The sequence below is a fragment of the Lepidochelys kempii genome, chromosome 1 (assembly GCF_965140265.1).
Source record: "Lepidochelys kempii isolate rLepKem1 chromosome 1, rLepKem1.hap2, whole genome shotgun sequence".
NCBI classification, from domain to species: domain Eukaryota; kingdom Metazoa; phylum Chordata; order Testudines; family Cheloniidae; genus Lepidochelys; species Lepidochelys kempii.
The window spans coordinates 111,208,675-111,232,513 of NC_133256.1; the positions used below are offsets into that span (position 1 = coordinate 111,208,675).

Below are 23,839 nucleotides of genomic sequence, written 5' to 3' on the forward strand. Positions count from 1 at the left end.
AGCTACAGTTCACTTCATCGGATGCATACTGTGGAAACTGCAGAAGACATTATATACACAGAGACCATGAAACAATACCTTCTCCCACCCCACTCTCCTGCTGGTAATAGCTTATCTAAAGTGATCACTCTCCTTACAATGTGTATGATAATCAAGGTGGGCCATTTCCAGCATAAATCCAAGTTTAACCAGAACGTCTTGGGGGGAGGGGGGGTAGGAAAAAACAAGGGGAAATAGGCTACCTTGCATAATGACTTAGCCACTCCCAGTCTCTATTTAAGCCTAAATTAATAGTATCCAATTTGCAAATGAATTCCAATTCAGCAGTTTCTCGCTGGAGTCTGGATTTGAAGTTTTTTTGTTGTAAGATAGCGACCTTCATGTCTGTAATTGCGTGACCAGAGAGATTGAAGTGTTCTCCGACTGGTTTATGAATGTTATAATTCTTGACATCTGATTTGTGTCCATTTATTCTTTTACGTAGAGACTGTCCAGTTTGACCAATGTACATGGCAGAGGGGCATTGCTGGCACATGATGGCATATATCACATTGGTGGATGTGCAGGAGAACGAGCCTCTGATAGTGTGGCTGATGTTATTAGGCCCTGTGATGGTGTCCCCTGAATAGATATGTGGGCACAGTTGGCAACGGGCTTTGTTGCAAGGATAGGTTCCTGGGTTAGTGGTTCTGTTGTGTGGTGTGTGATTGCTGGTGAGTATTTGCTTCAGGTTGGGGAGCTGTCTGTAGGCAAGGACTGGCCTGTCTCCCAAGATTTGTGAGAGTGTTGGGTCATCCTTCAGGATAGGTTGTAGATCCTTAATAATGCGTTGGAGGGGTTTTAGTTGGGGGCTGAAGGTGACGGCTAGTGGCGTTCTGTTATTTTCTTTGTTAGGCCTGTCCTGTAGTAGGTGAATTCTGGGAACTCTTCTGGTTCTATCAATCTGTTTCTTCACTTCCGCAGGTGGGTATTGTAGTTGTAAGAAAGCTTGATAGAGATCTTGTAGGTGTTTGTCTCTGTCTGAGGGGTTGGAGCAAATGCGGTTGTATCGCAGAGCTTGCCTGTAGATGATGGATCGTGTGGTGTGGTCAGGGTGAAAGCTGGAGGCATGTAGGTAGGAATAGCGGTCAGTAGGTTTCCGGTATAGGGTGGTGTTTATGTGACCATTGTTTATTAGCACTGTAGTGTCCAGGAAGTGGATCTCTTGTGTGGACTGAACCAGGCTGAGGTTGATGGTGGGATGGAAATTGTTGAAATCATGGTGGAATTCCTCAAGGGCTTCTTTTCCGTGGGTCAACCACATACCACACAACAGAACCACTAACCCAGGAACCTATCCTTGCAACAAAGCCCGTTGCCAACTGTGCCCACATATCTATTCAGGGGACACCATCACAGGGCCTAATAACATCAGCCACACTATCAGAGGCTCGTTCACCTGCACATCCACCAATGTGATATATGCCATCATGTGCCAGCAATGCCCCTCTGCCATGTACATTGGTCAAACTGGACAGTCTCTACGTAAAAGAATAAATGGACACAAATCAGATGTCAAGAATTATAACATTCATAAACCAGTCGGAGAACACTTCAATCTCTCTGGTCACGCAATTACAGACATGAAGGTCACTATCTTACAACAAAAAAACTTCAAATCCAGACTCCAGCGAGAAACTGCTGAATTGGAATTCATTTGCAAATTGGATACTATTAATTTAGGCTTAAATAGAGACTGGGAGTGGCTAAGTCATTATGCAAGGTAGCCTATTTCCCCTTGTTTTTTCCTACCCTCTCTCCCCCCCCCCCCAAGACGTTCTGGTTAAACTTGGATTTATGCTGGAAATGGCCCACCTTGATTATCATACACATTGTAAGGAGAGTGGTCAGTTTGGATGAGCTATTACCAGCAGCAGAGTGAGTTTGTGGGGGGGGGGGGGCGGTGAGAAGACCTGGATTTGTGCTGGAAATGGCCCACCTTGATTTTCATACACATTGTGGAGAGAGTGGTCGCTTTGGATGGGCTGTTACCAGCAGGAGAGTGAGTTTGTGTGTGTGTGTGTGTGTTGGGGGGGGGGGGGAGAAAACCTGGATTTGTGCTGGAAATGGCCAACCTCAATTATCATACACATGCTATCATACACATGAGTGGTCACTTATCATGCACATGCTATCATACACATGAGTGGTCACTTTAGATAAGCTATTACCAGCAGGAGAGTGGGTGGAAGAAGGTATTGTTTCATGGTCTCTGTGTATATAATGTCTTCTGCAATTTCCACAGTATGTATCCCATGAAGTGAGCTGTAGCTCACGAAAGCTTATGCTCAAATAAATTGGTTAGTCTCTAAGGTGCCACAAGTACTCCTTTTCTTTTTACTCTGAGATAGCGCGTCAAATGTAACCCTTCTACCAGATGCAGCCAGCAGCAACCAGGGCCAGGTTTAATATCTAGGGGTTCCTTTCCATTGATACAACACAGAACCGGCTCGATCCCTCCCACCCTGTAACTTGGGAAAATTACACACCACCCCTGGAGGCCTCTGAGAGGCAATATTTCCCCACTCGCAAGCTCTGATTCCGAGTGTAGAAAAGAAACTTTTAATAAAAGGAGGGAAGTAACTCAGAGTTAATTTGGGAAAACACCGCAAACAAGGTTCATAAACATAAACCATGAGTAAAAGACCACCCCCAAGTAGGTTGGGCCATGCCCTTTTCCCCTCAGGTTCTTAAGTCCAGCAACCCAAAAGTCACTTTCACATGCCCGACCCTTTTCTGCACCCCACTCACAGTTGCTGTCCTTGGTCAGTGCAAACCCAGAGTTCGGAGGTACATCTGCAGAGTTCACCTCCCACCCTGGTGCAGGGTGAAGAGGCACCTTACTCGCTCTGCTGGCCGCTCACTGGCCACCTGCTCACTGCTCATCACACCTCTCCGGTGCCGCCTGCTGGCCGCTCATTGCGCCTCTATCCACTGCCACCCTGCTGGTCACTCATTCGCCAGCTGACTGTCAGTCACCTTCTGCCTCTCTATTGTGACCTCTGCACATCAGTCTCTCAGTGATTTTCAACTCTTTTGCACACTGGGCAGAAAAACTGCCCTATCTCAAGTGATTTCAGCTCTCAGCAGACAGGGCAGAAACACAGTCCTACCGCAACTGGTTTTAGCTCTGATTAAGCAATTAAAACAACAAGCTTATTTAGCTCTATTCTTTGATTAGTGGAAAAGAACAGGTTAAGCCAGTCTAGAGAGAACTAAGGAGGGCAAAGCCTCCTAACTAGAACTCCTGTCCCTACCCCCTCTGACTTTCACAGGGCTTTGGCAGTCGAGCCCCTGGCTCACCAAGGTCCTCTCTGCTAAGGGTGACCCATCCCCATTTGGAAAAGGTTAAACAGAGTCCTGCTTCCCTGCGTTCCCACAATAATCGCAACATTGATAACAGCATTTCACTACCCCTGCATTCAGTACTAATGTGATACGTGACCCAACACCAGCCAAGTTGATTACAATGAGCAAAACATCTGCTGCATATCTAAGCAAATCTAAACAAAACAGGAGCAAACAGCAGGAGCAAACTGTATTTACATAACCACACCCACAGTCTCTCCCCCTCCCAGCTAGCTGTCAGGAAAGCATTCATTCAGACCCTGCGTAGACAAATAATAGACACCATGGTCACCAGCTAAACTGTACCCATGTGGCATCAGTCATATAACTTGGAAGCTGGGACCATTGCTTCCAGGAAACCCACAAACTCCTAATAGGGTCTGGTCCAAAGCCTACTGAAGTCAAAAGAAAAACTACCATTGGTTTCAATGGACTTTGGATCCTTTCCCAAAAGCCAGAAGACCCTGGTTAGACAGTAGCAGTATTAGGACTTGCTGTATCTTGTATGAGACAGCCACTTAAGGGCAATATAATCACAAACACTTGAACAGGTCTGCTCCAGCTCCAATAGCAAACAACATTACTCACACATGCCAGGACATTGCAATACTCCCAACAGTTAGGCAATGCTTATTCTCAAACATCTTGCATCCACAGGAGTTCATATCCAACAGCTGAGTGCCAATCCATAATGGATCCATTGTTTGTTGTTACATATTTGTTACAGTAAGTATGTGAGATAAGTTCAAGATTGCAAAGTTTGGTTCACAATTATTTCATTCCTACTTAGATGGTTGATTATATGATTTGAAGAAACATCTAAAAGCTATAATCTAATTAATCCCACATTCCTTTGATACCAGACAAAACAAACTCTGGGGACAAAATTAAAATTAGAAACACAGGAGTTTCTGCACTGGTTGTATTACTCGGTTCATGGAAAAAACTTACATTTTTAAAGTGCAAATGAAACTGCCATAGAGGTTGCAGTTTGCTGAATCACAGTGCTACACAATCCAGGAATTACATGTGTTAAAGTGTATTGAGTCAAGTTCTCTGCTGGCATAATTCCACTGATCTCAGTTTCTTTATGCCAGTAGAGAATCTGGCTCATTTTCAGGAAACAGACAATCACTTCCTGATCACCCTATTTGTTTGTTCTTCTTTCTCTGTTTGCTCTGTCTTTTATAGACTTTGAGCTCTTAGTGGCAGGGGCCTGCCGTCTTGTGGATTCATACTGCACCTAGCAAATTGTAGATACTCCCAGAAACTTATACTAAATAGCAATAGAGAATTTGCAAGATACCATTTTATTGGCAGTTTTATTTGCCCTCCCCACCTTCACTGCACTTCAATGTAACAGAAGCACACAAAGCATTACTGAAATGACAGCTTCATTAGAGAGCCTAAATGGCACAGCTTCTTTCCAGTCTGGGCTAGGCTCCTCCTTAAGCTTTAATTTGAATAGTTTACCATGTGTTAAAATATACACTGTCTTGTCTGTGCTAGACTTTTAGAAGGTGTTAGTTAGCAGGTGTTCTCTAACACATTCTAACACCACGTCTTCAAATCCTAGTTCAGACAAAGTCTTACTGACGGAATTAATAATAAATAAATAACATGCTAAAAGACGAGGTGGCAGAGCCAGACAGACACAGATGATAAAATAATGAGCTAGATTGTATCCTAGTGTAATTACACTGAAGTCAATTGAGTTACATCAAGAGTGAGGTGACCACTATTTGTTTTTTTTCTGATTTTCCGTTTGGATCAGGAAAACTAAGCTAAGTTTACCCAATCCCCATTCCAAAAAAATCAAGTAAAATGGCTTTTGCAATCCCTTGAGGACATGTGGTTGGGCCATCTATGTAAAAGGAATATAGCACCCAAAATTCAACAGTGATAGACTTTTTGGAATAACTGCAAATCTACAGATACACCTAAAAAGGTCCATACCCATCTTTGATTGAAAGTTCAGACCCAAACCAAAATTCCAGCAAACCAACGCCAGCACATAAAGCCTGTCTGAACTTGAACCAAGACTGATTTCAACTGTTAGAGGTTTGAGTTGAATGTTCTGCTGAACTGTGTGTGTTTCAGGCTTTGATTTTGTGATTTGGACAGGAGAGTCTATTTTCTTTATGCTGAGTGCAACTAATAACAGGTGTAAAGTGGTGCTGGCTGCCTGTCAGGGCATAATACTTTTATCCTCTGACCTTTCTAGGAGAAGAAGCAAGCTTAGAGTATACACAAACTTTCACATTTTTTCCACAGTATAGGATATTATAGTGATGCAATTAATATTACACAAGTATAATTTTAGTTTTGATCATCTTTTCTGAGAACGATGAACAGTTTCCATGGCCACTAATTACTAGACAAGTACATTTTAAATTCATATTTAGTTTTATCTGACTTGTAGTGAGCTCTCACTATCAAATTTTATGTTGAATTTAGGGTGATCAGATAGCAAGCATGAAAAATAGGGACAGGGTGGAGGTGTGAGGTAATAGGAGCCTATAGAAGACAAAGCCCCAAATATTGGGACTGTCACTATAAAATCAGGACACTTGGTCCCCCTAGTTGAATTCTACAATATCTCTGGCCTGAGTTTGTTATACTTGATCTCCAAATTTCGTTAAGTTAACTTGCGTTATCATTCTCTCTGCAACATACAGGGCCATATTATAACCCCACATGAGAGTTTGGGAACAGAAGTCAACCTTTTAAACTTGGAACTAAAGTTAGGCCGTAAATAAAATATCTGATTTTCAGAATGTAGTTGTTTGAAAATCAAGCACATTTAATGTAGGTGCCTAAATACAGATCTATAAGTGCCTAACTTTAGAAAGTCAAGTTGGAAATTTTGGCCTCAGTTTCTATACATAGCCTTTGTCCTATTGGAGGGGGAGTTTCATTCACACACACGGAGATGGCGGAAGGTACAACCCACTAAATCCAAGAAAATCCTAGTGCCACAAAGACCTTGGAATACAGGGGGCCTAATCCTCTAAGACCTTGCATACAAAACTCCCACTGACTTCAGGATTGAGTGCTTAGAGGGGTAGGGACTTTTGCACGGAGACCCAAGACTGCCACTGTTCCACTGGCTTCCCTCTTCCCCATGCTAAAGGAGCTATGTTCCCATGTAGCACCTGCTGGCAGCAGTTGCCCAAAATAAACCCAAGCAAATGTATGGGGCAGGGGATGTATTTGCAATCATACAATGTTCTAGTCATATAGAGTATAGTCCTTGTTGGTGTGACCAACTGTAACTTGTGGGAAATCCGCTTGCACCCAAAGGGAGAATGCTGTGTCCCACTAATGCTCCCATGGACCTACCCTTTAAACTGTAGAATTCCACCCCTCACCCTGTGGGGCCTGTATGTGAGAACATGCACATATCACCTGGGCCTCCTGTGAAGATTCTCCCCATCTGCACAAACCTAGCCCAGCCACAATCACATTGGCCTCACTAGTTCTCCAAAAGGATGTAGAAAGGAACATTTGTTTACACCATTCCATAAATATGCCTATACCCCCTGGAAATAAGTGGAAATGAAGACTACATCAGGTGGAAAAGCGATTTCATTTGTTACCTGGAATAACTAATATGTTGGCTATATCATAGACACTGGGCAAATAGAATGCATGTTACAAATGGATCTGCAAACGTAAAGGTCACAAAACATATGATAGTAACCAAAAACATAAAGCTAGCTCAGGACGCTACCAAAAGAACAGGTTTATCAAGATCCCCAGAACAATCAGGTTGGCAGTTAATGAAAGATGTAATTCTCAGATTTCATGTCAGGCCATCTGAAATGCCACCCACATCCCTAATACTAGCATTCAGAAATAACAAAATAATCATATTTCATCATAAGGAAAAATGTTTAAAACACTTGTTATTGTCCCCGACAAAACACAGGCCTCAGCGGGTATGTCTACACAGCAAAAACAAAAATCTGGGGCAGCAAGTCTTAGAGTCCCAGTCAGCTGACTTGGGCTCACAGGACTCAAGCCATGGGGCTAAAAATACTAGTGTAGACATTTGGGCTTGGGCTGGAGATCAGGCTTCAAGATCCTTACCCATTGCAGTTTTACAGAGTCTGAGCTCCAGCGTAAGGGTCTACACAGCTATTTTTAGCCCCACAGCTTGAACTCTGTGAGCCTGAGGCATGGTCTACACTACAGAATTAGATCAACGTAACACAGCTTAATTACATCAACCTAACTCTGTAAGCATCTACACTAAACTGTAGCTCCCACAGATGTAACTCATCCACTACACCAGCTTAATAACTCCACCTCCATGAGAGGCGTAGTGTTTAGGTCAACATAGTTAGGTTGACGCAGCGTCAGTATAGACACTGCATTGCTTATGCTGACTGTTGCTGCCTTTCAGAAGCCATCCCACAATGCCCCACACTGACAGTTAAATCAGTGCAAGAGTTCCTGGTGAGGACATGCAATGCCGACACAAGGAGTGTAATGTGGACACCCAAAAGCGATTTAATTACTGCAGTGGCTGTATGTCTAAGTAACTTAGGTCGATTTAATTTTGTAGAGCAGACTTACCTTTTAGTCAGTTGACCCAGGCTCTGGGACTCACTGCCACAGGGTTTGGGGTTTTTGTTTTGTCTGGGTAGAGGCTCCAAATAGGGAAAATGGTCTTTTAGCTGTTGAACACCATCTCTGAAGGAACATTATTTAAATCCAGATTTCACCCATAATGTTTGATTCCTGACGTATTTTTGGCAAATGAGGCACATGGCAGGGAAAGGAGAGGAATACACCAAATTATTTCTGGTTCTCTCATATAATTTAGTTAAGGTGTAGCATATCACAAACACACAGGGAGGTGAGCTTTACTGCATGTTTGACATACCACAAAATGTGGCAGGAATCAAACATTATGGGTGAAATCTGGAGTATTGGGGGACAGCACCAGCACAAGTCCTGTGAATTACAGAAGCCCTATTTGAGGAGATATGTGGGGCTTAAATTGTGGCTAGGCCTTGTGCTGGTCATTGGCAGAGGTGAGAATTTCACCTTTAATACAAATCATTTGATTTTGGGTGTGAGCAACACAACATACTGGGTTTCCTCACCCAACCTGTTTGCCAGGCCACCAGCTCCTCTTCATTCAAAACTCTTCTAAAGCTCACTTCTGCTGTGTCTCCTATAAGCAATGAGTTAATTAACCACATTCAAAAAATTATTTGCTGTAAGGTGTAGTACATTTTGTTGCTTCTTTTAGACTGAGCTTACACCAGGGGTTCTTTGCATCCTTCCACTCTCCTGCACAAGGTCCTGGTGTACCACCACCTTCCCATCCCCTTCTATTTCACGGACTTACTGATACCCCTTTTCCCCAACAACAACCTCCTTCATGCCGGGGTTCTGTGTGTATCCCATTCGCCTCTTACCACAAGCTCTGATTGCTCCTCCTATACCAGGGATTCTGTGTGCGTCTCCATTCCTCCCCTTTCCCTGCAATAGTCTCATTCCCCTCATCTCCCCGTGCCAGCGACTGTGTGTCCCCTCCCCAAGCTCACACTGCTTTTATAGCACAGGTCAGCATCAGTTATAATGCCTGAACTAGAGGTGTTATGAATTCACACTTTGGGGATTTGATGGGTAACAAATGCTAGCTGGTTGTTTCCACAGAGAACTGATAGGGACACCATTAGAGACATTTTAGAGTATGCAGCCTGGCTAACAGGAAAGAGAGAAAGGGGTCCATGCCAGCAGACAGGAGCAGATGTGCAGAGGGGCATCTAAGATCAGGAATAGGATCAAAGAGGAGAATAGGATCAAAGAATAGGAATAGGATCAAAGAGGAGAATCTGTGGGAACTAGTAAGGTTGATTGCTCTCAATTTATACATTGTGACCCACATTTCTGAAGTTCTTGAGCAGTTTTTATTTAGACAGTTTTTATGTTGACTTCACTGATATCAGAACTTTGATTCAAGTACTTTACGAACATTAGTTAATTAAGCCTTACAACAGCTCCATTCACTTAACCACTAAACTCCAGCACACTCTGGGTTGAAATATGCTAATTGTTCAACAGTACACAGCAGGACTATGCAACGGTTTACATCAGGAAGCCTGAAGTGCTTCCTGCTTGTTATCTCCCTACTTTGTCTGTTCCAAGAGGTATCCTAAATACACACACTCCATGTGATTCCTCATCATCATAATCCTGATACCATTAGAAAACAAAACAAAAACAATAAACAAAACAGCCAGCTTTATGAGGAAAACACATTTACAGAGGAAAAATAAAACCAAAAGAAGACAGCATAAAATCTATTTGAGACCATTTTCTACAAGAGACATTAGACAGTAGATCCCAACAATCACGATATTTCTTTCACAAAATCCACTTAAGTGTTTTGTTTATATGCATATACTCAAACTAGTGTTATTAAGAGTAAAATGCTGGTTTTGCAGGAGCCTCTTTGTCAGGCACTTACCTCAACATAAAAGCCTGTAGCAATAAAAAAAAAAAACACAAACAAGTGGCTAATTCAGGGTCTGAACCTGCAAGGTGCTGAGCACCTCAGTTCTTATACAGAAACAAGCTGAGACCCTATTCCACTGATATCAGTGGGAGTTGAGGTTGCTCAGCACACGGCAGGAGATGCTCAGCACTGTACAGACTTGGCTTTTGAGGCATACGTCCCCTACTGCAGCTTCATTTCCCCTCATTATTTCAGCAAGGCACCCACTCTCAGACTTTCAGCTCCCCAGTTGCTAGGTGTTTATCCAAAAATCCTTTCTTTGTCTATTGATCCCTAGGGAATCCAGTTTGAACTAGTTAGTGTGTAGCTCTCTGGGAGGTGCAGGGGCTTCGAAGTGCTGATAACCAAAGGAATTATATTAGCATCCCCCTCCTCTCCAGGAAGTTACTTTAGGGTTGTCACTCACGGATTCCCAAAATACCAGACATTCTGGTACTTGCAGGAATGGTGTGTCCCACCCCACTGGTGTGACCTCACACATAATGTGCATACAAGTTCACATTGGACGGAGGACACTATTTGGAAGATCACACTGCTCTGCCTCCATTGGCATGAACTCACACACACAGTGCATCTGAGGTCACACTGGCAGGAGCAGCGGGAGCGGCATGCTTTTCAAAATGGCATCCCCTGTCTGATACTAGACAAAACCACATATGGTTTTGTCTCAGTACTAGGTGGGGGACAAAGCACCGAAGAAGAGGACTGTCCGGTTTAAAATTGAATGAATGGCCTGCCTAAGTTACATACAATTCCACATGCACAATTGCATTCTTAATACAATGGACCTTCAAAGCTTTAAACCTAATTCAGTAAGGTTTAACATAATTCAGTAAAGTTCATATTGCAGGAAATGGTCAGCCTGCCACAGCTTTTATCCTTGTTGCTACACCTCGGCAATAAGTAATAACTATTTTATCTTGTGTTGTGCGTTCTCTCTTCAGCAGGTCACATCTGACATGAAAAAATTACATTTTGGAGCAACAGTGTGTAGATGCTGGTTTTCTTTTACTTGTTTTTATGCAGATGACAGAATAAGGGAACAGGATGTAAAGAGGTTTCTGTCTCACTTCCTGTAGCATAGCCTTTCTGTCTCCTTTGTTGTAATAGGATTATGCCCAACAACATTCTAAGCAATACAAGTTCTGCATATATGCCTCTTATGTTTTCTTTAACATCATTCTCATAGATCTGCTAAAAGAGGAGTATGAAAATTATAATTAAAAAAGTAAAAGATGGCAAATAGAAATATGCATGGAGCAATTGTGAGCTGGGATCCAATATAATCTATGGAAGATTAAGGCAATGCAAATCAATGCCATACTGCTTATTGACTGGTAACTCTTCTTTTGAGATTTTGTTCCAGATTTTGTCTGCATGTTTGAAATGTAAGTTCTTTATAATACATAGGTCACATATGTATACTTGAAATAAATTATGGAAATGATTAGCTATAATTGGATACCACAGACATGCTCCTGGAATGCAAAAAGGTACAATTAATTTAGACCAAAATGTTAGTAATTAAATAATATACCTTATAATTGGAATCTTCTGTTGCTATATTTCATCTTTCAGAAATCAAAGAAATCCTAAAGCATTAGCAGAATGGCTTTCTCCTAGTCTAATAATGTTAAAAGGATTATTCTACAATAATGGAAGGACATGGAAAATTTATCTACAATAACCTGACAGACCTTGCAACAACAGTCTCATACAAAAATATATTGTATTTGGAACAAAAGTTAAACTGAATTACTTTAACGCAATATAGAATCCATTTCTAAATTTCATAGGGAAAAATCTACAGATATGGAGAAGTACAGATAGTTGTTTTATAGTGCTATGTGTGAAATGTATACATGAACATACAGATCAATACAATGTAACATGCATGGGCCTGTTTGCTGGGTGGGAGTATTTTTATTTATTTCTACATTGCATAGTTGTACTTTCTTGTTACATGTTGTACTGTGGGCCAAAGATTATTTTCCTTATGCGATTATTCATATAAACTAGACAAGCAGGACTGCTCCTGTATGCACCTTTAAGGATTGTGTACGTGTTTTATATTTCATGCATTCTTTTTTGAGAAGAGATTAGTTTTTATGTTCTTAGTTGTTTGATTATAACATGTCCCTTCTGCACAATTAATAAACATTTTATAAATGAAGCCATTTATCAAAAATAGAAGGTAAAACTACTCCTGAATAATGAATAAAAACAATGTCCAAGTCAAGAAAAAATCCCAGTGAAAAAGATAGCACCCTCACTGTTGGGACATTTGGGGTGAAATCCTACTTCATTAGGGCTGGGATTTCACTATGGGTTCCTGCACTCTCAGAAACTATTAAATTATATCTTCTTATGTCAAAGGGCTTCTTGCAGCAGCCTGTGTCAAATGGAATCCTTTCTGCCTACATTTGGGAGAATAACAGAGATTAAGATTATAAATGTCCGTGGCTCTTGCAGGAAGTTTCAGTATTCACTCCTAAAGTCTTATTCAGAAGAGTTCTCCGTGGATTATAAATTTCAATCAAGAGTCTAAGTTTATCGCTGATATAACTATTCACCATAATGGGGACACATTAGGAATGAACTTGGCCCAACATGCCTTCTCACTCTGTATTCTCAGACTTGATGACTGCAATGGTTTAGACTTCAGATTATGAAGCTTTGCAAAATTGTATCTATATGATTTTCAGCTATTTTTAGAAACACTTTATTATACATGATCACATAGCCAAGTTGTATTTGGTAAACAGGGGAATGGCTCAGGGGCTTGATAATGAAATATGAAGCTTTTCACCTGTGGTCTCAGATTGAAATTTGGAGTAGGTCATTAGTGCCTGATAGTCATTGTTATCCGACTACTGTTTGATGGTCTATGTGAAAAGCATTAGAGGTATCCATATCTGGGGGAGCATGGTCTACGTCAGTGGTCTCCAACCTCTAAGCACAACATCACTTTTTGAATTTAAGATCAACCCAGGATCTACCCTGCCCCTTCCCCAAGGCCCCGCCCCGCTCATTCCATTCCCCCCTCCCTCCGTTGCTCGCTCTCTCCCACCCTCACTCACTTTCATTGGGCTGGGGCAGGGGGTTGGGATGTAGGAGGGGGTGCAGGCTTTGGGCTGAGGCCGAGGGGTTCAGAGTGTGGGAGGGGGTCCGGGCTGAGCCTGGGGCAGAGGCGCAGGAGTGAGGTGTGCAAGCTCTGGGAGGGAGTTTGGGTGTAGGAGTCATATGGTCACACAGCACCTAATCTCATAGAATCCACTGAACATTTAGTGAGTTTTACTTTTTATTAGTGGTTTATAGATCCAAAATTCTGCAGGGATTGTCACAAATTAGTGTAACATTCTCAACTGTGGGGTGTGCATTGGCTGAGCCTGGAGCAGAGGGTTGGGGTGCAGGAGTGAGGGGTGCAAGCTTTGGGAGGCAGTTTGGGTGCAGGAGTGGGCTCCGGACTGGGGCAGGGGATTGGGGTGCAGGAGGGGGTGCAAGCTTTGGGAGGCAGTTTGGGTGTAGGAGGGGGCTCCGGACTGGGGCAGGGGATTGGTGTGCAGGAGGCGCTGCGAGGTGCAGGCTGTGGCCGGGAGGCGCTTACTACAGGCAGCTCCCAGTCAGCAGCGCAGCAGGGCTCAGGCAAGCTGCCTGCCTGCCCTAGCCCCACACCGCTCTGGAAGCATCTACCTGCTGGCACGTCTCTGGGGCCCCTGGAGGTGAGGGGGGCAGTGGGTCTCCGTGCGCTGCCCGTGCCTGCAAGCACCGCCCCATAGGGACGGTGCTGCGGGTCTGGGTTGCACACAGAGCTGCCTCTGCCCCTCCCCCCCAGGGGCCACAGAGACATGCCAGCAGCTTCCGGAGCAGTGTGGGGCCAGGCAGGCAGCCTGCCTGAGCCCTGCTGCGCCACCATCTTTTAGCGGCCAGAGATCATGATCGACTGACAGAGGATCCAGGATCGACCAGTTGATCGTGATCGACCGGTTGGTGACCACTGGTCTACATAATAACTAACCACCCATACAAAATAGCACCATCAGCAAAAACACCAAGGAGCAAGTAGACATAAGAACAGCCACTACTAGGTCAGATCAATGAATCCCTGTTTTAAATACGAGTTTTGGGTACAGAATACCTCAATCCCTCCTTTTAGTCATTTAGATGTACTTAAAATACACGTATCCTCTTGCACCTTTTACATCAGTCTGGTGCCTATGCTGCATATCATTGCTAGCATTTTTATTGACTCAGATTGTGAGACATATGGAAATTCATAATACAGATACACCAATTAGAACCACAGGCTTCCAAAAAAGAAAAAAAAGAGACACAAATTAAAACAGATATCAGTCAGTGGTGAGTTGTATCTCTCTTTTCCACCTCCAGCTTGTTGACAGTGAATGACCAGATCACAATTAATCCTCCGGTGTAATTTTCCGCTACAAACTAATACTTTGTCTAAGTTTCTAATAATCACTAGTGCCCAGAGAGCCAGCAGGATAAGAAAAACGTGATGTTAATTAATCAACGGATGCAAGACTGGTTCTGAAAACCAGGCAAAACACTGCACAGCAGCTGACAAGCTCTTAAACACTAGAGGGCAGGAGATCATCTTTTAAAATCTCAAATCTGATTCAACAGTAGCTCTTTAACTGGATCAACAGTTCTACAGAGTAGGAAAAATGCCTGTTCAGTCTTGGTAAATGTCAGGATTTTAAGTCCCCAACTTTGGCCTAGATCATTTCTCCAGCCCTAGATCATGTCTATTTAATTAACAAAATATCCTTTTACTAATACTCCCCAATTTTGAACTATATCCTCTCTTCTCTATAAAAAGAACAGGAGTACTTGTGGCACCTTAAAGACTTACAAATTTATTAGAGCATAAGCTTTCGTGGGCTACAGCCCACTTCATCAGATGCATAGAATGGAACATATAGTAAGAAGATATATGTGTGTGTGTAGCCAGACAGCCAGCCCCCCCCCCCCTCAGACCAGCATTGCTGGAAACACAGGAGGAAGCCGGAACAGGGCACTTAACATATATTCCAGCACAGCCTTTGAAGCTGTGAAAGCACAGGTGTGCTGCTACAATGTGCCTCTGGGAACAGATACGACGATTAAGCTCACAGCAGGCAGAGGCCCTGTGACAGACATGGCTCTTAGCCCCTACTAAATAGCGTGATGCACACACACCAACATCCTAGGTGGGAAAATATTTACCCTGATAAAAGAAGTGTCCAGTAGTCGAAACTTATTGTTTCTCTCCTTTGCAAGTGTAAACTACTCTTGCGAAAGCTGGCGTCACCCCGACAGACCAGCCTCAATTTGGCATAAGAAAGGAGAAAGAGAATAAAGGAGTACAGAGGTATAAGTAGGGGACCTACAGCACCATGATTTTTGAGTGCTTTTCACTATCTATCTGCTGGTCAGATAAGTGACAGCCTCCCAAGGCTTCTGCAGCTAAGAGGGTCCCTACGCCTTGTCCCTTATTCGTCTTTCCGCGGAATTGAGTGACCGATCCTGGCTTGGCACCGCTGGAATCGAGAGATGCAAGGAGGGTAAGAAGCACCCACACCTGATCTCCTACCTTTAGTGTACACATATTTTGAAATAGAGCTCTATACTTTGTTTTCTTTCTTTGGGATTGTGGCTTCAGTTTTGTAACTTGTTTGTGTGTGTAACATCTCTACATTTAAATAAGTAGGCACTAGCAATTTTGTAACCACATGATTAGAATCTAGCTTAATAAATTTTGGTAACCATTTATGCATAAGCCTGACTTGTTTTCTCTGGTTTACTGTAAAGCAGCCAACACAATTAAAGAACCTCAGCCGTTTTGGCTCTAAAGCCTGGCCATTAGGTGAGAGTACTAAGAGCCTAGCGTTGAGTTGTGCCGCCTCCACGGGGCAAACTCTTGGGGCACCTGTCAGTCAATCCTGGCTGCCCGCTGCGAAGGAGCTCTGAGCTCTAGCAGTTAAAGTCACGGGTGTGGAGAGGCTCTTAGTGCTGCCATTGGGGCACCTGTCAGTCAGTATTGACTGCCCACTGCGAAGGAGCTCTGAGCTCTAGCAGTTAAAGTCACGGGTGGTTAGGACCTTGGGGCATCCGTCAGCCTAGCCCGGGCTGCCCGCCGCGAAGGGACAGTGCGTCCTAGCAGTTAAAGTCACGGATGGTATAAACGGGCATAGCTGGCACCTCACCAAACATCCTTGGCCATCGGCTAACAGTGTGTGTTGCATCCGATGAAGTGAGCTGTAGCTCACAAAAGCTTATGCGCAAATAAATTTATTAGTCTCTAAGGTGCCACAAGTACTCCTTTTCTTTTTGTGAATACAGACTAACACGGCTGCTACTCTGAAACCAGTAATAATATTACATTGCTAGAGAGGCTAGCTATGTGCAGAAGATTTTGTCGAGCCCTTCCTCACGCTGGTAAGCACTTACTCAGGTACTTCCATTGGCATAAATCACCATCTGGCCTTTAATGACTGATCTGTTATCATTGTTTTTCCTGTTATGTTATAGGACAAATTAAATTTCTACTGCAGAATAGTATAAAATAGGTTTCTTAACAATATTGTTATAACAGTATTAGTATGGTTTAGTCATCAGAAAATTATTATATCATTAGATGTTCTGAAAATAACCCGGTGTTTATTTTCTCTTAGTTTTTACAATTTAATTTATTCATAACTATTTACTATTTGCTTTTGTGAATGTTATTTATATTTTTAAATTAGCCCCCATAAATGCACTTGCCAGTTGACACTTTGGCACTCAGGATAGATTGGTCACCTTCACTTTCTGACTCTCATGCTAGTACAGCATGCTTATTCCTTGGGTTCAAAGAACTGTAGGAGGATGTTCAAATTTTAACAAACCTGCTTTCAGATTTATTTTTTTTAAATAATGCAAATATTTCTGTTCAATGTAAGTTTTGTAAACACTCGTTACTCTTTGAACAAATTTAAATTTGGCTCTCCAGCAAGTAAATGGACTGTCCCCAGGAATCTCTCTTTTTCTGTATCCTTTAATTTTAAACAGGAGTCTTCAAACATCATTCAAAACGTAATTCAGTATATTTTCCTTTTTTTAAAAAAATCTTTTTTTGTTTTACTGATGTGCTTTATTGAAAAATCTTTTGATGTTCTATAAGCTGACAGATTCGCCAGCTGCAGTTCAGTTGCTGAAACTGGCCCCTGGAGTGCCTTATCTCAGGATTTTATTACCCAAAACATCTGAAAATCAACCAAATGTTTCCCAGAAAACACTCAAAACCAAGATGCCCAGTCAGGTTAGATAAGAATAGTGTTACACATGATCTCTTTTATAAAAGTTTCACATTAATCTCCCAAAAGAGAGAACAAGTCAAGGAAGACAAACAGTCCTACAGAGCTCACTTTCCTATCACCCGGGTCACGGGTGCTATACTGGGAACTGAATCCCCAAAATAAAAAACAATATTTACATTAATTCCAACATAAATGTATAATCATAGAGGCCAGATTCCCTTCTCCAGATGTTGCTGAAGAGTCAGAGCCTAGTCACAGCTGAGAATTTCCTCAGCAGATGGGAGGATTGAGAATGGCTTCGAGCTCAGCCTGAACTAGCATAGTAGTTTCAGCATCCACCACCCTTCCCTTTGGAGGGGGGGTGACTCAGAATGAGGACAGCAGCCGTCTGCTGGTTCTGAAGTGGCAAATTATATGGTTTCTACAGAGACATACTCATGTGGTGTAAAAGAACCATTGGGCTGCTGTAACTCATGCCATGGCTGCCACAGAATCAAACAGCTATACCAGCTTCCTGGCACCCTCTTCCTACCCCTGCTTGAACAGAGCAGATGCAAGTAGAGAGAAGAATCTACCCATGTGCATATTAACACATATTTAAACACTGAAATGCTTTATATGCATGGTTTAATTCTTTAATAATGAAACTGAGAAAGTAAATAAAGTGGTATGTAATTAAATAATTTTGAAGAAATTATAGAAAGTAACCCAATCAATGATACCTCATTATCTCATGCGATTATGTGAAAGTTAACAATACTTTGATTTACTGATACAAAATCTGTCTGTTCTTCAAGGACAAATTTTATAAAGTAACTGCAAGAAGAAACGCTTATAAAGACAAAAGCCAACTACATATTTATCTTTTTTAAAGATAGAAGAGTTAGTTTTCCCATTTAAAAGTTTTAAAATATATGCAGAGAGATTTTGCTCTCTCTAACTGGTACAGCTATGGGTTTGTTTTGAAAACTATGGTTATGTTTAAAATTTTACAGTGAGTGGCTTCCCCTACCCCCTTTTATAAGTGATAATAAGAAAAAATGGGTATTTACTTTTCAGTTTGTTCTTTCATATTTTTAGATGTATTTTGTATGCTTTTACTTTTTTATGGTTTGATATTAACATTTGGATAGAATAATAATTCATTTAATGTATTCTGAAACATTTTAGTGATTTTTAAGATTTTTGTTTTTTGAAAGGGTTAGAATGTGAAAGATTTATATCATGTTTAGCTTTAAATATTGACTTAAATTAATTAGGCTTTATTAATAATGTATGATTTAATTATTTATTATGAAGTATAGAAGAAATTACTTAAACTTTGATCTTAAAATTGGGGAATAAATGGATTTTGTGCAAACCTGGATGTCCCAAACATAGACATTTTTAAAATGTACTTTAATTATTCAGGAATTTAAGAATATGAACTATTGACATGTATCTAGTTCTCATGTATTTAAAGTTTCAGGACAGCAGATCCCTGAATTGACAGTATCATTTGAGAATAAATGCCACCTGCCACCAAACTTAATATAGACACACCTTTTCCAGGCAGTTAGTCAAAGTCTTATCAACTTTATTTGTATATGCATATTTGTATATGTATATTAATTATATTATATATATATATATATATATTATATTATTTATTTGTATATGTATATTCAAAAAATGTGCAGCCAAAACTGTAAGAAATTCCTCAGGCAACTGAACCCAGAAGAGGGCTGATCTATAATGTCATATAAATCAGTGAAAGACAGACATAACAAAGTCCTGATCTCTGCAAAACTTATTGTGTACCTGCCCCAAATTAAAACAGCATGAGTTATGACTTCAGGGCTATATAATCCCTCAGAAACCTGTACAATACCAAAGATATACAACAAATGTGAACAGTCACTTAAATTTATCATGCACAAATGTTGCATTAAAAATAATTAATTTAGAACTTGAGTTATCTAACTTTACTTGCTGAAACATGTTCTGCTCGCATCTAACTCTGAGAATATTTGTGCTTGCAAGAATTTAGTTGCTCCCTTTTCAACAGATTTCACTGGATGTTTCTGTTATGGTGTATGCAGTTCAATGCCTTGGTCTTCCACTTATAACACTTGAATTAACTCCTTCTCTAGGTTTTTCTACACTTTTAATAACCCCCAGATTTTCAATATTATCAATTTATTTTATTTTATTTGTTAGACCAAATGTTTGGGGAAGGGTTTGGAGGATGGATAGACAGAGTTACCAATTGTTTTATCTTAAAATAGTATCCTCCTTCCAGATAACCCAAGCATTGAAAGACATCTGAGAACTTTACTAGTATGCAGTCTGTGCTCTCTGTTTGCATTTCGGTGGCTAGCATATAGATCAAACATTTAATTCATTGCATGTATCATAAATATAAAGGGAAGGGTAAACCCCTTTGAAATCCCTCCTGGCCAGGGGAAAGCTCCTCTCACCTGTAAAGGGTTAAGAAGCTAAAGGTAACCTCGCTGGCACCTGACCAAAATGACCAATGAGGAGACAAGATACTTTCAAAAGCTGGGAGGAGGGAGAGAAACAAAGGGTCTGTGTGTCTGTCTATAGTCTGTCTTTGCGGGGGATAGACCAGGAATGGAGTCTTAGAACTTTTAGTAAGTAATCTAGCTAGGTACGGTTAGATTATGATTTCTTTAAATGGCTGAGAAAAGAACTGTGCTGAGTAGAATAACTATTTCTGTCTGTGTATCTTTTTTGTAACTTAAGGTTTTGCCTAGAGGGGTTCTCTATGTTTTGAATCTAATTACCCTGTAAGGTATCTACCATCCTGATTTTACAGGGGGGATTTCTTTATTTCTATTTACTTCTATTTTTATTAAAAGTCTTCTTGTAAGAAAACTGAATGCTTTTTTCATTGTTCTCAGATCCAAGGGTTTGGGTCTGTGGTCACCTATGCAAATTGGTGAGGCTTTTTATCCAACATTTCCCAGGAAAGGGGGGGTGCAAGTGTTGGGAGGATTGTTCATTGTTCTTAAGATCCAAGGTCTGGGTCCGTAGTCACCTAGGCAAATTGGTGAGGCTTTTTACCAAACCTTGTCCAGGAAGTGGGGTGCAAGGTTTTGGGAAGTATTTTGGGGGGAAAGACACGTCCAAACAGCTCTTCCCCAGTAACCAGTATTAGTTTGGTGGTGGTAGCGGCCAATCCAAGGACGACAGGTGGAATATTTTGTACCTTGAGGAAGTTTTGACCTAAGCTGGTAAAGATAAGCTTAGGAGGTTTTTCATGCAGGTCCCCACATCTGTACCCTAGAGTTCAGAGTGGGGGAGGAACTTTGACAGCATGATTAAGTAGATTTTTGGATGTAGCACAAGTAGTACATCCGCATTTACTATGTATTAAGTCATACTGTTTTTAAAAACACATTGTTGGTCACTTACACTACTATTTTATTCAGAATATGAAACAAGCTTTGCTTTGTATTTCTGCACCTCTTCCTTAGCTACTGTACTATATATTACAAAAAAACAACCCCCCCCCCCAAAAAAAACAAACAAACCAACATAGAATTGTACTCCAACATCCAATCTGAAGACTATAATTCTGCCATTAGGGTTTACCAATATTTGCACATCTACAACATTTTACTCTGCAGTCACTACAAGGAAATTTGCATCATGGTCTTACTGTTTTCCAGTCTTGGCCTTAATACTATGACATTCTTTTAAAAAATTATTTTCCCCATCACATTTATGGCACACTTGACCTAATGCCAAGAAAATATTTTACTTCATATTCCTAACCATAGCTAGCCACTTGCTACCTGGACTAACTGCTCTTTCAATGTTGGGTCCCTTGTGAGCCCAAATCTGCCTTTCCAATTTCACTGCCTCTGGACATCCATAATTAGTATTTCAGGTTAAATAATAACAGCACAGGTGGAGCTAGTCTACTCATTAGAACCTAATGCACAGCAGGTAGTAGTGCAAGCGTGCTATGGCTGGGGAAGGATTTCAGCCCTCATTCAGCAGTCCCTAGACCTTTTAAACTGAGTGGTACTTGGCTCAGTGTGGCAGCCCATGCCCGCTCACACCTGGGGGTAACAGAGAGGGAAGAGAGATCCTCTGCTAATAATATCTTGTAAGGTGCTGAGTCGTGCCAACCCCCCCATCAGGCCTTTAAAGAAACAGGATTAAATACATAATAATACCACTTTGGGAGCTTTCTATTTCTCTTCATTTGCTAAGCCTTTAGGATGCCGCGGGTCACGGGTTCCCTGGGGCTCTGGGGACATTCCTTGTAATGAACGGGGAAGCTCTGGCCAAATAACAGGACTCCAGGAGCTGGAGGCTTCACAGAAACATCACAAACTCTGGCAGCGCTGGGTCACAGTCCCCCTTCCTCCCGCGGGCTCTGCCCCAGGAGGAGCTGGACAGCGTAGAGCAGCCCCACTCGCCCGCCCCGCCCCGCTCTAGCGCCACAGCTCGGCTCTGGGCGCGCTCTAGGAACCATCCGCGCGGGGCGGTGTTTCTGTGGGGAGTGACTTCGGGCGTGACACCGGAAGTGGGGACGTTACCGCGCGGCACGCCGAGAGAGGGCGGCCGGCGGAGAGTGCGGGATTCCCGGGCTGCGCGCTTGATGCGTGACAGCGAGACCGTTACCTGAGCCAGCGGCGCGTGCGGAGCATCCTGAGGTCACCCGGCTCGCGCGCGTAGGGAGATGAACCTGGAGCGGCTGAGGAAGCGGGTCCGGCAGTACATAGATCAGGTGAGGTGACAGCAGCCCGCGCAGCCTCTTCCTCCGCTCGGGTCCTGGTCCTAACCCGGCCTTGACGCCCCCTCGCCCTCTGAGTGGCTGCGGGGCCCGCCGCGGGGAGGTGCGCTCCGGCGGGCGGAGCCTGGGGGTGCGTCTCCGCCCCTGTTTCGTCGGGGCCCCTGGCAGCGGAGCGTGGCCCCGCAGGCGGGTGCGAGAGCCGGGAGCGCAACGGTCTGCTCCGGAGGGAGCCCCGGGCCTCACGCGCGTGTTCGTGGGAAGGTCCCGCGTGCGTCGTGTTAAGTAACGTCACGCACCGAGCAGCGCCGGGCCGTTACTGCCGTGTCGGGGGCGAGGAGGGGCCTCGTGCACGGCACGGGGGGGCCCCGCTCCCCCCCGGGCTGGGCAGTGACTGCGGCGTGGTGCGGCGGGACGCTGCCTCGCCTGCCGCAGCAGCCCTGGAAGGGGTGCGGACAACGAGCAGAGAGGGTGGCGGGCCGGTAAATGTTGCCCTGGGGAACTGGATCCTATGGCTGCCTCCGCCACAGCGTTTGTGGGCAAGTGACTTACACCAGCCTTTTCACAGGTGGCCGTTAACAGCCTGTCCCGCTTTCTCTGGGTGCTTGAGACACCTGGGGTCTGATGTGCAGCAGTGCTGCCCACTCACAGCTGCAGCTGAAGTCAATGGGAGGGAGTAGTGCTTGGAACAGATAAAGTGCCATATAATCCGAAGGCCTTTGAAAAATCAGGTCTGATCTGTTTCAAATTGAACAGCGGAATGAGTGGGCAACTAATCTTAGACACTTTGTGCTTCAGTTCGCTGTCTGTAAAATGGGGTCATACGACTCACTTGCTTCACAGGAGTGTTATAAAGATCAGTTAAATCATAGAAAGGTGGGACTGGAAGAATCTCGACAGGTCATCTAGTTCAGTCCCCTGGCTCTGAGGCAGGACTAAATATTACCTAGTAGTCCATTCCTGACAGGTGTTATCTAACCTGCTATTAAAAGTCTCCAGTGATCGAGAGTTATAAATTCTCTAGAAGAGAAGGAGTACTTGTGGCACCTTAGAGACTAACATATTTATATGCTCAAATAAATTTGTTAGTCTCTAAGGTGCCACAAGTACTCCTTTTTGTGAATACAGACTAACACGGCTGCTACTCTGAAACCTATAAATTCTCTAGGTAATTTGTTCTAGTACTTAACTCCTTTCCATTTAGGAAATCTTTCTTAATGTTTAACCTAAATCTCCCTTGCTGCAATTTAATCCCATTACTTCATATCCTGTTCAGTGGTTAAGGAGAGCAATTTATTACCATCCTCTTTACAACAACCTTTTATGCCCTTGAAGACAGTTATCACTTCCCGCTCAGTCTTCTTTTTGCCAGACTAAAGAACCCCACTTTTTAAATTTCCCTTGTTGGTCAAGTTTTCTAGACCTTTAATCATTTTTGTAACTCTCTCTGGATTTTCTTCAAGTTGTCCACATCTTTCCCGAAGTGTGGTACCCAAAAATGGACACTGTACTCCAGTTGAGGTCTTATCAGTGCTAGTAGAGTGGAAGAATTACTTCTTGTGTCTTGCTTACAACACTGCTGTTAATACATCCCAGAGTGATTTTTTTAATTATTATTTTGCAGTAGTTTTATTTTGTTGATGCATTCTTAATTTGTGATCCGCTATCATCCCCAGATCCTTTTTTGGAGTACTTCTTCATAGACAGTCAGTTCTCATTTTGTATTTGTGCTTTGATTATTCCTTCCTAAGTGTAGTACTTTACATTTACCCTTATTGAATTTCATCCTATTTATTTCAGAGCATTCCCCCAGTTTGTCAAGATCATTTTGAATTCTAACCCTGTCCTCCAAAGCGCTTGCAACACCTCTGA

The 23,839-nt window shown here is 42.6% G+C and overlaps 2 protein-coding genes across 3 annotated transcripts in view; one reads left to right on the forward strand and one right to left on the reverse strand.

Moving 5' to 3' along the window:
* RASA3 (RAS p21 protein activator 3) overlaps window positions 1-22,209 on the reverse strand; it is a 264,785-nt gene extending 242,576 nt beyond the window's left edge. The window contains exon 1 of the mRNA XM_073350720.1: window positions 21,859-22,209. The gene's annotated coding sequence lies outside the window, so the exon portion shown is untranslated. The remainder of the gene's footprint in view (window positions 1-21,858) is intronic.
* The window catches only part of CDC16 (cell division cycle 16), a 68,034-nt gene continuing 65,947 nt past the window's right edge, over window positions 21,753-23,839 (forward strand). For both annotated transcript variants that reach the window (XM_073350735.1, XM_073350741.1), the window contains exon 1: window positions 21,753-21,964. In XM_073350735.1, the coding sequence (XP_073206836.1) occupies window positions 21,917-21,964 (48 nt within the window). In that variant the 5' untranslated portion in view covers window positions 21,753-21,916. The remainder of the gene's footprint in view (window positions 21,965-23,839) is intronic.